This window comes from Phoenix dactylifera, chromosome 9 (assembly GCF_009389715.1).
Source record: "Phoenix dactylifera cultivar Barhee BC4 chromosome 9, palm_55x_up_171113_PBpolish2nd_filt_p, whole genome shotgun sequence".
NCBI lineage: Eukaryota > Viridiplantae > Streptophyta > Magnoliopsida > Arecales > Arecaceae > Phoenix > Phoenix dactylifera.
The window spans coordinates 17,290,169-17,304,684 of NC_052400.1; the positions used below are offsets into that span (position 1 = coordinate 17,290,169).

General features: G+C 37.1%; 2 protein-coding genes across 10 annotated transcripts; one reads left to right on the forward strand and one right to left on the reverse strand.

Annotated features, from left to right (window-relative positions):
* Window positions 1-1,201: 1,201 nt before the first annotated feature.
* LOC103713357 (protein SYM1-like) lies at window positions 1,202-7,282 on the forward strand. Of its 9 annotated transcripts, none has more exons than XM_039130264.1 (5): window positions 1,202-1,457; window positions 3,903-4,020; window positions 5,113-5,207; window positions 6,364-6,442; window positions 6,519-7,282. In XM_039130264.1, the coding sequence occupies exons 1-5, from the start codon at window positions 1,319-1,321 to the stop codon at window positions 6,610-6,612; spliced, it is 525 nt and encodes a 174-aa protein (XP_038986192.1). In that variant the 5' UTR covers window positions 1,202-1,318; the 3' UTR covers window positions 6,613-7,282. The 9 variants fall into 9 exon arrangements, 8 of the variants coding, with proteins under 8 accessions (XP_038986192.1, XP_038986194.1, XP_038986193.1 ...); XM_039130266.1 differs by having other exon boundaries at window positions 6,529-7,282; XM_039130265.1 differs by having other exon boundaries at window positions 5,116-5,207.
* Window positions 7,283-8,712: 1,430 nt separating this feature from the next.
* Window positions 8,713-14,253, reverse strand: LOC103713276 (ras-related protein Rab7-like). The gene is made up of 7 exons (XM_008800183.4): window positions 14,045-14,253; window positions 13,872-13,898; window positions 13,659-13,758; window positions 9,709-9,855; window positions 9,540-9,620; window positions 9,277-9,422; window positions 8,713-9,045 (listed from the first exon to the last, which is right to left on the reverse strand). Exons 1-7 carry the CDS (start codon window positions 14,095-14,097, stop codon window positions 8,973-8,975), a joined length of 627 nt encoding a protein of 208 aa, XP_008798405.1. The 5' UTR covers window positions 14,098-14,253; the 3' UTR covers window positions 8,713-8,972.
* Between the last annotated feature and the right edge of the window lie 263 nt (window positions 14,254-14,516).

Sequence of the window (14,516 nt, forward strand, 5' to 3'; positions counted from 1 at the left end):
ACTTTTTTATAATTAATAATTTTATTAATAAAAAAATTTAACTTTTATTTTTTAATATTATTATTAATACATATATATATATATACATACATATCTGTATATATATATATACATATATATACATATCTACATATGTATATATGTATACATATGTATGTACATGTGTATACATATGTACATATATATCTATATATTATATATGTACATCTATACATATATATGTACATATATATGTACATATATTGGGGATTGATAACCTACTCTCTATTATGGTAGGTTATCAATCTATCCATTTTTTATTGGATAAAAAATACCCTTACTTTTTATAACTCTTAAGGATATTTTATGTATTTTTACAACCTCACATTAACTCATCCTCCCAACCCCATAATTAATGCTCAATCCCTCTCTCTCTCTCTCATATACACATATATATATCTATACATACATATAGATATATCTATATGTATATACATACATACATACATATATATATATATATACATACATACATACATACATACATACATACATACATATATATACACACACACACACATACATACATATATATATATATATATATATATATATATACATATATATATATATATATATATATATATATACATATATACATATATATATATATATATATATATACATATATACATATATATATATATATATATATATATATATATAACGGAGAGAGAAAGAAAGAGAGGGAGAGAGTATTAATTGGGAGGTTGAGAGGGTGAGTTAATGTGGGATTGTGAAAAGATATAAAATATCTTTAAGAGTTATAAAAAATAAGAATATTTTTTGTCTTAGAAAAAATGGATAGATTGATAACCTACCATAACAGAGAGTAGGTTATCAATCCCCATATATATATATATATATATATATATGGGGATTGATAACCTACTCTCAGTTATGGTAGGTTATCAATCTACCCATTTTTCATTGGACAAAAAATATCCTTATTTTTTGTAACTTTTAAGGGTGCTTTATGTCTTTTTATAATCTCACATTAACTCACCCTCTCAACCCCCAATTAATGCTCTCTTCCCCCCCCCCCTCTCTCTCTCTCCCCGTTGTTTGTGTGTATGCATGTATGTACATACATACATATGCATGTATGCATGTATGTATATGTATGTATGTATATGTGTGTGTATGTATGTATGTATAACGGTGTCGTCTTGTGGCCATCCTTCGCCCCTTCCTCGAATAAAGTAAGCCTGGGCTCTCGAGCCTATCCCTGTCGGAACCCCAGCCAACATCCCCTCTCTCTCTCTCCAATGTTGAAGCTATGGAGATGGTACCAGAACTGCCTCGCCGTGCATCCGGTGAAGACCCAGATGATCAGCTCCGGGTTCCTTTGGGGTCTGGGAGACATCGGAGCTCAGGCCGTCACCCATTCGACCCTAAGAAAACAGCGTCAACTCACCGTAATCTCGATCAAGAAAACCCCCTGTTCTTTCGTTTTCTTTCTTTCTTCTTTCTGTTTCTCAGAATTTTTTGTGGTTATTCTTTGGGTAGATACCGCTTTTTTATTCGTTTAGTGAAAGATGGGATTCTAATTCTTGGTATGTACTTGATTCGTTTCTTTTTCCGATGCGTGCATATTCCTTCTTATAGCGACCCTTGAGTTTCTTTTTACCTGATTCAGTTCTTCTGTGATATCTCGTTCGTAGGAAAAGATCGATTGAAAAGCAGTTAGAGTATGGAGTCTGGATGTGCAAGAGAAAATACCGATTGTTTACAGTAGCGACTGAACAATTTATTGGATAAGAAAAATAAATAAATCTGATCTTCATGCGCAGAGTGGGAATGTGATACTGTTGCCTCTTGATATTTCTTCAAGATTGTGCTTTTACTATTTTGGTACCATGTTCTTGATAGGTGGTAGCGGGCCGATTTTTCTTGATTTGTATCTGCTGTATCGAGCTGTAAGTGTCTGGTTGTTTAAAATGTTAAAGATTTGTCATGGCAATTTTGGGTTCCTTATGCTGAAGAGGTACCATATTGGGAGTTTGAATGGGAGAAGCCTTTAGTGAGAAAAGATTGTTGGTTGCTGATTCGAACAAGTTGCCGATGTTTGATCAAAATAATTCTTGGGGAATAATTTTGTATGAGCATGACTGCCGTAGTTCTTTATACTAATGTTGATGTGCCCCTTAAATCAGATACCTGTTACGCTAGCCATTGCATGATATACAAGCTCTTGAGATAACTTCTACATATTTCCCTTTTTCGATAATCTTTTTTTTTTCAGAAGCAATGTTTAGGTTCATGTTTATTTATGAGTTATGATTTCGAGGATTACAAACAGATAAACAAATTGTCTGTAGTCTATTATTACATGCTTGGCTCAAATACCATCATAGCGAAATCAAAAAGCTCTCCGAAATCGGGTGCAGGATTGAGTTCAAGAGTTCAAGGAGGGTATAGAACCCTGAATAGATGATTCTGACCACTAAGATTTGTGCTATAATGCTTTGTAGTAGATGGTTCTCCGATCCTATATGGTTGTGGTTGAAGGAGACATAAATGTTAACAATATCTCAGTAGGAAAAACAGAATTTAGCTGGATTCAAAGATTAGTGTTAGGGAAGTAAATACTCACTCTGGTCTGGTCTAATCCTTTGCTTAGGAAATGTTCTATTATTAATGGTGGAAAATATTCCAATCACCATCCATGATTAGAGCAGAAGTGGAATGCTCATGGTCAGAAAAGATATACTTAGAATCTCCTGCAGACATGAGGTGGAAGAATGTTCAGAAGAAAGAAGAAAATGTTGGACTAAAGTTCAAGCGTAGTATAAGTGTGGTAAATGATGGGACAAATTTAGTGGCTAAAGTATTGGAATGGAGGATGCATCTCATTATGTAAAGTTAGATATCAGAAACATTTGGATATGTCTTGGCAACGAGAAATCTTTGAGAATGCATTGCATCAGATGTGTGCAGAATATTGAAGGAAATAATTCAATAATGTAGAAGATACAAAGTGATGTGGCCCCATAGTAATGCAGAGAACACCTAGCATGTGTGGTCCGTATGCAAACAACATCAGATACATTTAACAACAATCCAGCATCAAAGTCACCATCAAAAAAAAATCTTAATTATTCTGTAACTTCAAAATTTAAATTTAAAGGAAAGTAGCTGCTTGATCATATAATAAGCATACAAAACATTTTAGCCAACAAAAAACAAATTCAAACATTTGATAGTGCAATCTTAACTTGTAACGAAGTATCAATTTTCAATTGAATTTTTAGACAAAATGAATTATATTGAAGCCCGTACGCACTTAGACATCTAGCTTGCATCAGTAAACCAGGAGAGATGGGTTTATTTCTGTAAAATATATATCAGAAGTCGGTAGAGATTCTTTAGATGAAGAGCTAGGATTGAGCTGTAATCATTATTTTTTACACTGTCGTGTGTGCATGTATATACGTTTCTTTGTTTTTTCCACTTTAAATTTACTATATCTAGTTTAATGATCTTGGAAGACAGACTGTAAGTTTAGAAGCAGGTTCCGATAATACTTTGAACTGTCAACTTCAAGCTAAAAAGGTAATCATCCGTGTCCTGCTGCTTGTTGTTCCAGCTCCCTTGTTCCAACTTCTGAGGCCTGAGTTCGGCTTCTCCATTACTAGCAAGCCAATGTTACAAAATCTGGGGGGTTGATCTAGGAATTAGCTGAGTCAAATTTGACAGTTACTTATTGGGAGAACCCACTGTACGGAAAACCCAATTGGAGCATGACTCAATATATGACTTGCTGTAGAAGCATATTCAACTTCATCAACCTAGACCTAATTTAGTCATGCATTTCTTCATCAATCTTACTGTTTTGTTGTATACATGGTTTGTTGTACCAGGTCGTACCTACGGTACTAGCAGTTATCGAGTCTCAGCACTTCCCCCACGCAGAGTGTCAGTACCAATGATTGCAGATCTTGGTTGTATAAGGGATTCAAGATGGAAAAACCAATCACAGTATGGTATTTCTTGAACATCAATATTTGATTTGGGCCTTATTTTCGTTTATATTTAGAATTACTCTATATTTCTTTCTTTTATTTTCTGGATCTTATCAAAAGTTTGTTTAAGACAGTGCTAAACTTTTTACCCTCATCGTCATAATTTCATTTTCATTCTAGTAATTTTATCTTATATAATGAATATAGGTTGATGGTGATAGTTAAATGACGATGGTGATGGAGGCATGATTAACAAACTTTGTAATGAAATTCAGGAATAACTTGTAATGATTTGTGATTTATTAAAATTCAGAAAATAAACGCATATAAAAATTGAAAATCTCATGGTGCATATGGTAACAACATTGATTAATCTTACCGCAAATATTAGTTATTGGATTTTTAAACTTGACTTTGCTGATCTATTCTCATGAAGCGCTTATTTCTATTATCAACGTAACTTTTTTCAATTCTTTCCTTGCAACTTTCGTCCATCCTATCTCCGGTCTTTCTTTCTTGCTGACTATTAAACAAGAATCTTAGGTCATTAATCCATACAGAAATTCCCCCACAATTAATTCTCATGTCTTTATCTGATGTATCTGTAATTACTCTGATATTTAAATTGCTACTTCTATTCCTTATTGCACTCAATTTCTGCATGGTAATGTCCTTATTACCCAACATATTCTTGTTGACACAATTTTTAGTCCTTAATATTGCCTTATAAAATTCTCATTTTTGCTGTATGGGCATTCATGGCGACGCAACTCAAAAAGCACCTCTTCGCTGTAATTTTATCAGATAGGTCTCCCCAGTTTCTTTTATGTAATGATTATAGTCACGAACTGAGGAACTCTTAGCCACCAAATTTGGTTGGAGCCTTTTCAATTGTCTACTTCATAGAGTTGCAAGATCTCTAAAAGTTGTCCTGACTGCACATGCCATGTGCTAGTTCAGGTCTATGAATTGATAATTTCTTGATTTCTGAATTAGGAAACTCATTCTTTAGTACCATAGTGACATTGGTCAGTCATGACTTATTTGAAAATTTATCCGTGTTAAGTTTATAATCTGGTTGTATAATGATAATGTCTTGTCTGTTCAGCAGCAGGAAGATAAAGAGCTCAAAATCAATTGGAAAAGGGTGGCTATCACAAGTATGTTTGGATTTGCATATGTTGGACCAGTTGGCCACTACTGGTTAGTTTTCTTAGAATGTGCGACTTTTGCATATTTAGCTTTACATTCTAGCATGCCTTAGACGTATCTTTTTGTCTTGAATGGCACATTTGTTGATTGAAATTGTTACTGAAATTTGTAAGCTGAATGTGTCTAGAAGTTTATATGCGGGCAAATAAGCAAATTTGATCTTTCCATGGAATAAGGATTCATAAATTGTGGAATTAGTTTAAAATTTCTGTTCAACTTGCCAATTGCCTGATTACATGTAATGCATGATGCAAACAACAGAACATATGATCATCTGTATAAATATTTGACTTGTCAAAATCCTTGATGTTTAAAGATTGCTAAGTTTGTTTTTCGGTTAAGTATTAAATATAGAAGTGCACTAATATACATACATACATACATACATAGCTTGCACATCCGAGCCATTGGATGTGCTCTACTGTCTCTAAATAGCTTGCACATCAAAAATCATGGGAGTTGGAAATTCTTAGCTTATGCATCAAGTGATCAAAAGAACATATATAATTTGGTGTTATTTAGACTGTCTAATTTTTTGACCACTTGATGCATAAGCTAGAGATTTCCAAATTATATGATTTTTGGTGTATGAGCAGTTTAGAGCTACAAAATCACATCCAATGGCCCATATCATCTATGTGGGATCCCCATTGTCTAATATAGATCTGATCGGATCTGAGAGAAGATCCATTCGAGTGTAGCTAAGTCGAGCGCACACACTCTCTCTCTCCATGCACGCGCACCCATAATTATGTATCACAAATCATTGATTCAACAGTACTATGGTTCATCTGAAAGTCATTCTTGTTCTAGAACGAGTCTAAATTTCAAAGCAATACCCACTTGTGTAGTTTTGAAGGCTAGAGAATTTGGATCCCTTCACTAAAATGGCAATTGTTTGCTGCTTGAATCTTATTGTAAAATTTCAACACGAACATGTTGCAAAGCTGCGAATTGCGAGGCCAAGTTTAAAGAAAACATATTTGTAGCTTGTTCTAATTCTGTCTTCTACTGCTTTGCTTCATTTGATACATCTTTGATTTCGTGAGAAAAATCTGTGACTAATTTATGTTGAGTAAAGGTGTTTTCTCAAAGCTTATGGTAGAACTGAAGCGAATTGAAATCAAGAGTTGGCATTGTTTGACAGGAACAAGCCCGAGCATCTTGCAGATATACAAACTTTGTTGTATGTTTTTTTTCCTCACCGGTTTTCTTCCATTATATAGGTATGAATACTTGGATCGTTACATTCGAGTTCGACTCCAGCTGCAACCTAAATCCTTAAAATTTGTTACCGCAAAGGTTTTTGCAGATGAGCTTCTCTGTTGGCCCTTGGATTTACCTATCTTTTTCTCATACATGGGGTTTGCCTCTGGGAGGAGCGCGGATCAAGTGAAGGAAGATGTGAAGCGGGATTTCCTTCCGGCTCTTGTTGTTGGGGCAGGAGTTTGGCCATTCCTCCAAGTTGCAAACTTCAGATTTGTTCCAGTGAGATACCAACTTCTTTATGTAAATTTGTTTTGCTTGCTGGACAGTTCCTTCTTGTCTTGGATAGAACAGCAAGGCGATGCCCCATGGAAGCAGTGGTTTATACCAATTGTTACCCAGGAAAATCAGAAAGGTCAGGCTTGATATCTTACCTTCAGAACTCAGATCAATTCAACAGGAGATTTCAGGCCTTCTGACAGTTGCATTTGAGGGTCTTGAAAACTAGACTACTGTTCTGCGTCAGAGTTGTGGGGCCGGGAACCTGATGCTTCTGACCCGAAGGGGGCATAGCCCTTCAGTTGCCTTGAGACCAGTCTCTAAGGAAGCTGTTAAAGTGCCCCAGTGTTGTATTATTATCCATTAATTTTGTTGTTGTCAAACTATAAGCGCTACCAATCACAGTCAATGGCTGGCTTTTCAGCCTTTCCCTGAATATTTATGTATTCACAAATGGATGATTTTTTTAAAGTCTCCTGTGACAATAATTTGTACAGAGATAATGCTCCACGGATCAACATAAACGCGAGGAGCAAGAGATGAATTCTTAATTCATGAATGCGGTGAAAACGCATATTTTATGTTTCTTTTAGCATCCTTGTTCAACAACACAAAGGGAACTACATACACTGCTGAGATACTGGTTCGAGAATAAGAAGACTTTCTGGCTATATCGGTCTATAGAAAGTGAAAGCTCCTATGATTTACCAAGACAGCAAGAGCAGGCGGTGCCTTTTCTTTTGTCCATCGGATCAATTTTGCTATGGATACGAGCATTTCAATCGGTACCGGTTTCTTGTGATCATCTTCATGTCATCTCTGACAGCAATACCTTCCAAGCCATCTGCGGCACAGGCTCTCTGTTCAGATTCCATATGCAGTTCAGACCCACGACTTGGACGCAGCCACCGCCACTTTGTCCTGGAAGCGCTGTACTTCCGACCCTCACCGCCGCAAGCAGGAAGGCATAGGTTGGCTGGCTTTCACGGCTGCTGCCATCAAAGGAGGGCATCCGGGATGCCTCCAATGCTTGGAGACAGTGGCGGAGCTGGTGGCTCGCCAGAAGGCCGCCTCCTTAGCCAGAATGGATTCTGACGGAAGAACGCATCAGCCTCCTCGAAGCTCCTGCAGAAGCATTTGTTTGTATCCACCTTGGGCGCACACTCGCGCCACGCAAACACGACACGTCGCGCATGCCGGCATGCACGAACGCACACGCGGAGAGAGAGAGACTCACTCTCAGGCCTCAGCGGCTCCGCTAAGAGGATCTTATAACGTGCGCCCAAAAAAAAAAAAAAAAAAGAAAAGTTATGGATTTGGGAGTGTGCCTAGGCCCACCCCAAAGTAGGGATGACCTACAAAGTAGAGCAAAAGGGGGCCTACACCGAGCTCCGCATAGCATGAAAAGGCATTACCTATGCGCGATGAATTTTGGGCGCAGACTGCATCCTCTCGGAGGAAGACTCGACTACAATCATCGAGTAGATCCAGAGTTGAGGATGCACGACTAAGGAGCGACCACTGCTTTACGACATCCATCACCTACTGAGGAAGTCTGACTCCTATCTGGCCACACATATTTATCGAAAAACAAACGGTGTTGCTGACTAGATTGCCTCATTCGCTGCTTATTACTCGGAGGATTCATCTGAGTGGATCACGAGTCTGCACCAGAGCCTTCCTATAGCCTTTTGTTTTTTTAATCTTATTGGCCGCATTCACACCCGTGGGGTGCGAGCCGCCATTGGACCCAAAAAAAAAAAAAAAAAAATCATGACTGCCGGTAGAAGATACCTGGAACATTTCAACATCAATACCGACCATCTCCTTTATCACCAGCACCACCTGTGCCTCAAGGTAAACTTTGCAGATCACATGGTGACCTACCATCCCCAAGTGAGTTCCTTATCACCAGCACCACCTGTTGCCAGACCCCCTTCAGGCATCGAACAACCTCAAATTTGACAATCTCTCTGCAAGGGATTGTAGAATATATGCTAAGAAACTACCATATGGACATGGTTCACCCCCAGAAAATATCATAAATTTTTTAAGTCTTTAAATACAGAAACAAATGAATCCCACCGGCGAAACAGAATGCTGATGAAATACAGGAGGAAGAATATTCCAACAAAACCAACCAGCACCAATCACCTCCTACCAACATAATATAGATTACAAGGACAAGCAATAAGCTTTCACAGAATCATTATATGACATGTTGACTCCATAACAAATTGGGATAATGCACTCCAACTGCCTATCATCCATCTAGCATTCACAGCCTGATGATCGTTGCTGACGTCCACCACCCGCCGCCACATCAATGGTGTCCGGAAGATATCTTCATTAGCAAAAGAAAGTGTCAGTCAATCCTTCTAGCTTGAAGAAATGGTGCAGCAGAAAACCTTTAAAATTCGATACAGGCTTGCTAGGGTACGGTAAGAACTTCAAATGACCCCCGCCCAACCACCAAAAAACATAGATATTTTCAAAATCAAACTTCAGGCCCGGATTTTAAAACTTTCTTGATTTAAGTCAGATGTTAAGACAGTCAGTCCATGGAGGTACTCACATCTCTTCCTCCGGTTCGTTCTTGAGGGCATTCTTGGCTATACACTGAAATGCGGCTTCCACATTAATTCCTTCTTTAGCAGATGTCTCAAAGTAGGGGATATTTCCTTTTGATGCACACCATGCCCTTGCTTTTTTCTCAGAAACCTGGGATCCCAGAGAGAAAAATAACTCCAAAATTAAAATAAATTTACCCAAAAAAAATGGTAGTGGAAGTAACAATACTATTAGTTTGCTAAAACTGTGGAGAAGAAAACAACTTACCACCCGGCTATTGCCACCATCAACATCTATCTTGTTTCCCAGAACTACAAATGGGAAATTTTCAGGGTCGGATGGGCTAGCCTGCACATTAGACAATCAACACAGGCGTTAACTCTACAAATTTTATCATATTTGTACTATTTTGAAGTCAGGTTGGATAAAGGGTCACCTGAATCAAAAATTCCTCGCGCCAATTGTTCAGGTTATCAAATGATTTCATAACATTAACATCATACACAAGAACACAGCAATCAGCTCCACGATAGAAAGCCACACCAAGACTCTGAAACCTTTCCTGCCCTGCAGTATCCCATATCTGGAGAATAAAATGCAGCAATAAAGAATGTGAGCCTAAAGATGAGGTTATCCACCGACATGCAAGGGTGAGATAGGAATGCAAGTACATTTTGCATAAGAGAGAGCATATGACTGAGGCTATAAAGACACTACATAGAACTTATTTGATAGATACTCAAGCTCTTGGGGCCACAAATCTCTGCCAACAATTTAACCAACTGGCTACAGTCCATGTTCTTTTAACGATCCAACAGAACCATTTGGATCTCTTGAACCATCATTCTTTATGTTCTATAGTTATGTACAAAATTATAGTTTCAGCTTATTTTGATTTTCGAATCTTTCAGGTTGAATTTCTTACAACATAAACGATAACCACAATTGCCTACATATGCAGGGTATGGTTCCATAAACGCAACTACACTTATCAGGTTCCAATATTTAATTCACAATTTAAAATTCCAAAAACCACATTTTAACCTCATGCGTCAGTGTATATATTAATGAGTTCCTATATTTCATTGTCAACTTCTTTTTGGCCTGTTTAACCTTAGGCTGGGCCAAAACATCCTCCAAAACCAAATTTTAAATCTCTAGCAACAAAACTGAACGTCTGAGAGATTTGAAGAACATATTCTGATAACTCATTATGAATATCATAACAAACACCAAAATTGCATTCAACTAGCTACAGGAAGAGAGATGAGAGAAGAAGTCAGCATGTCATTGTAAGCTTCCATAGTTCTGCTTTAGCTAGCCCTTCCTCAAATTAACATGGAAGGCCTTCCAGTTTCTGTCCTTTAGAGACTCTTAGAGGGAGAGAGGAAAAGGCAACCATATTGCAATCATTAGCAAAACATTCGTAATGTTCAGATGTTGGGCATACTGTTCCAGTGCCCGTATAATTGGATCCTGATTTTTGGATTGAAGGTGAATTTTAAAAAAATAAATATTTAAAGGAAAAAAAAACATGATTGAGATATGCTTCATTGACTAGTGCATCATGAAACCTTGCTCTAGTGAGGCTTACTTATTGTCCTCAACATAAAGAACAAAACAATAACTAGGGTTGGGATGATTCACCAAAGAACCTAATTTAATATACATACATTTTGAAATATTACTTCTAAGTTCCAATTCCACCTCCCAAGCCCCCCACCCCAACCCAATAAAAAAAATAGAAAATAAAAGAGAAGATTTATAGGTGCTTCTATGCAGCTTCATTTCTTCATAATACAGCTATGGCACAAAGGAAGTGCCTTTGAGACATCAGATCTCTTCCCACTTAGAACAAAATCTAGTGGTCCACCTGATTTTTCTCACTTATGAATCTACAGGTCCTCGTTATGTCCCCACAACTAGCTGATCCGGAATATTGACAAAAAGCAAAAGCATTTTCATACATTCCAAGGCCTTATGGGCCTCAGAATATGGCTAAACCATGATCATCCATCAGTATCAAAATCACATCACATGGCAACATCATGTAGGTGTCTAACAAATTTCATTTACATTTTTTAAAACATACTTGTTCATTATCAAATATTTGATCTTTCAACATCATTTTCCTTTCGAATGGACGTTTCCCACTTCACTATATCACTTCTTAGGCATCATTTTCATTCTAATGATTACAAGTCCACTCTCCAATCAAACAGATACTACTAACCCAAAACCCATCCAACATAGTGCAGCCACTTGAATGATTGAGGAGCTCAATTAGCAAAGGATCCTCAATCAATCTTGACCGTAAAGTTCCCAAAGGAGAATGCCCAGATCTTAGCTTATGAGTAATGCTAAACTTTGTATCTCAAATCATGTCACTTCTTGACCTCAAAAAGACTGACACATAAGTATATAAAAAAAAGGGCATAAAATGAAAAATTGGTACATGCAAGCTTCTGACAACTTTATCACGATATTAATTTGTAGTCAAATTTTCCATATCTTTCTAGACACACAAATAGTTCATTCTATCTTCCCTTGACAAGGAAGAAGCTCACAGAGATAGACAGAGAGATGAAGATTGTTCTTTTTAGAAAAGTTGCACACTTAATTTTTCAAAGCTATTCACTTTCAATTTCTCCACCAATTTGAATGTGTCTATTTTACCAACTTAGCATGTCCTTGATGGAAATACGGGACATGCTGATCAAATTTTCAATGTGTATTGAATATATCCTCAATAGATGACCTACATCAAGATATTTACATATTGAAAACAACTCATTAATCAATTAGAGAAGCCTTCAATTTTTGAAGGAAAGAAATAACAAAACATGTGCAGTTTTATGGATAGACATAACAAATAAATTGCACATAGAAATAGTCTCTCTGCACACAATTAAGGCTGCGTATATTTGACCCTCCCCAGACTCTGCAATGGCAAAAGTTTTGTGTATTGGGCCACCATTTTACAACAAAATCATTTTCAACATAGGAATATAGGTACATTCTCCTCAAACAATCAGACGGGTATAAAGCAGATATCTGTAGTACCGATTATTTCAACTTAATCCAAAACAATCAAAACTAGTGCAGCACTAGTAAAGGTAATCCAGGCTGCTACTAGTTCGTGTCATGCTTTTCCCACTAAATTATTTACCATAGGCGCTCTAGTCTTCAAGGGTTACTTTCGGACGCCAAGTGTATGGGCCTTCAAGAAGATCAATAATTTCACATCAGTCCCTTCTCCAACCAACAAACTACCCAAAACCAGTGTAAGATTAAAAAAAACATTAATAATCTCTGTTGGAAAGTTCCTTAAATAGCTCTATCCTAAAAAGGACATTGCCCTTATATTTCTTTAAAATGTCAAATATCTCAAATTCCTAGCTAGGGGGCATGCAATTCCTCAGTTGGTACTTTGCACTGAGAAAACAAAACAGGAAGGAGTTTCTAAATTTTCTAGACAAATAGGGTAACAAAAGCTACGACAAATTATGCTACCACAAGATATTTTGGCTTATTGAATATATACTAGACATGGATCGATATGGCATTTATATAATGTTGGCTCTATCCTCCTTCATCAGGCATGAGTTCGGTGTGGCTTCAAATAAGTCCCTTTTTGATCTGTAAAGCAAAAGAGTCTTAAGAGATGGTTTGGCATTAATAAAACAATTAGCATCATGTTCTTAATAAGAGCATAAGGAATATCATTTTTAGCCTACTTCTATCACTTGTACTGGTATATCATTGTCAAAAAGATGATTTGATCAATCATAGACGAAGTCTCACAGCACTTCCTTCAACAACTTAGCGGTGAATGTACCAATACAAGATGAGCGCTCCCCTTTCTTTTCATCAAAATACTTCTTGTTACAACTAAAGTTTGCACAAGATATCAAAAAAGATCAGGCATAGTGACAGTAAACAGCTACTCACAGTCACATGGCCAAGGAAATCATAGCCTACATATGTCAGCATATAATGCAAAACAGTGGTAGAATCAGCCTAAAATACGAAACTGATGTGAATTTAAAACAGAAATCCAAGATAGGCCAGACTAAAGTTATGCTAAGTCATTTACTATATTTGGCACTGCTTGGTGCAGATAGTATCCTAGAAACATTGAATTTGTTACATGAAATGGAAATTTCAACAATTCCCATAACACCCATATCTGTACCCATAAAACGTATCAAGATCCAAACAGATAATTCAGGTTACAAGCAACACAAGCACCCAACAAAAATCCATCTGAATGAGTCAACATGCAATCTTATGATTTCATGTCATATCTTATATTCCAAACACATAAAAGAATCAAATGCCAACAGATGAAAGAAAATCAAACACCCTTAGCATACCAAAACTCACCTGTAACGTGAATAGCCTGTCCTCAAACTGGACTTCTTTTGTCAAGAAATCCGCTCCAATGGTCGCTTTATACTGATTACTGAACTTCTTGTTCACATACCTAAACATTACCATCAAAACCAAATCAGCCACCATAACCAAAGATACATCAAAGAAACAAATATTTCTTCAATAATTATAAAAAAGAAAGAGGTTTAAGGCATTCGAGAATACTGATTCATCAGAGACGTCTTCCCAACCCTAACAAGATTCACACAAAAAACCAGAATCATGAATCAGAAAAGATGAGGATTAAACAGAAACAAAGAAGAAAGGGTACAATAATTGTTTTCCATATAGATCGAAAATGAATCCGAAACGAGAGAAAGAATCCAAGAATAGTTCACCCGCTGTCTCCGAGGATGATGACTTTGAGAAGCATTCGCCTTCGGGACGCCATGGATTCAAACAGAACAATCGACGGAGGGGAATTCAAATTCTTCGAACCCTAACGATCTAGGGTTTCTTTCCCCACCACGGCACGAGATCAAGCCCTAGATCCCAAATCCAGAGAGGGGTCGCGGAGAGGGGAACGTTCCTTCCATTTTTGGTGGGAAAAGACAAAGCATAAATAAAGCAATTTCGGAGTCGACAACAGAAAATCTATTCTTCTAGCCCGGCCCAGCAAGCCCAGTCCAGTTGTCCAGGCACATGCAGATCGATCCAGCATAAGAGGCAGCGATACAATAAGAGAAAGTTTGTACTTTTTTTTTTCATTCAACAAAAGTATTTTTTTTGAAAAAAAAAATATTCGAGCCATGGCGAGCGGTGATGTTGCTTTCCAGGCTAAGTATGCCTACATAAAGGCCAACGGGATAA

Excerpts from the sequence above, each read along its gene's own strand:
- LOC103713357 (XM_039130261.1), top strand. The coding sequence starts at position 1,319 with ATGGAGATGGTACCAGAACTGCCTCGCCGTGCATCCGGTGAAGACCCA. Across the intron at positions 1,458-3,902 it reads GAAAACAGCGTCAACTCACC|GTCGTACCTACGGTACTAGC; the intron begins GTAATCTCGATC and ends TTGTTGTACCAG. Across the intron at positions 5,208-6,363 it reads GGACCAGTTGGCCACTACTG|GAACAAGCCCGAGCATCTTG; the intron begins GTTAGTTTTCTT and ends ATTGTTTGACAG.
- LOC103713276 (XM_008800183.4), bottom strand. The coding sequence starts at position 14,097 with ATGGCGTCCCGAAGGCGAATGCTTCTCAAAGTCATCATCCTCGGAGAC. Across the intron at positions 13,899-14,044 it reads ATCATCCTCGGAGACAGCGG|GGTTGGGAAGACGTCTCTGA; the intron begins GTGAACTATTCT and ends GAATCTTGTTAG. Across the intron at positions 9,621-9,708 it reads GCGAGGAATTTTTGATTCAG|GCTAGCCCATCCGACCCTGA; the intron begins GTGACCCTTTAT and ends TCTAATGTGCAG.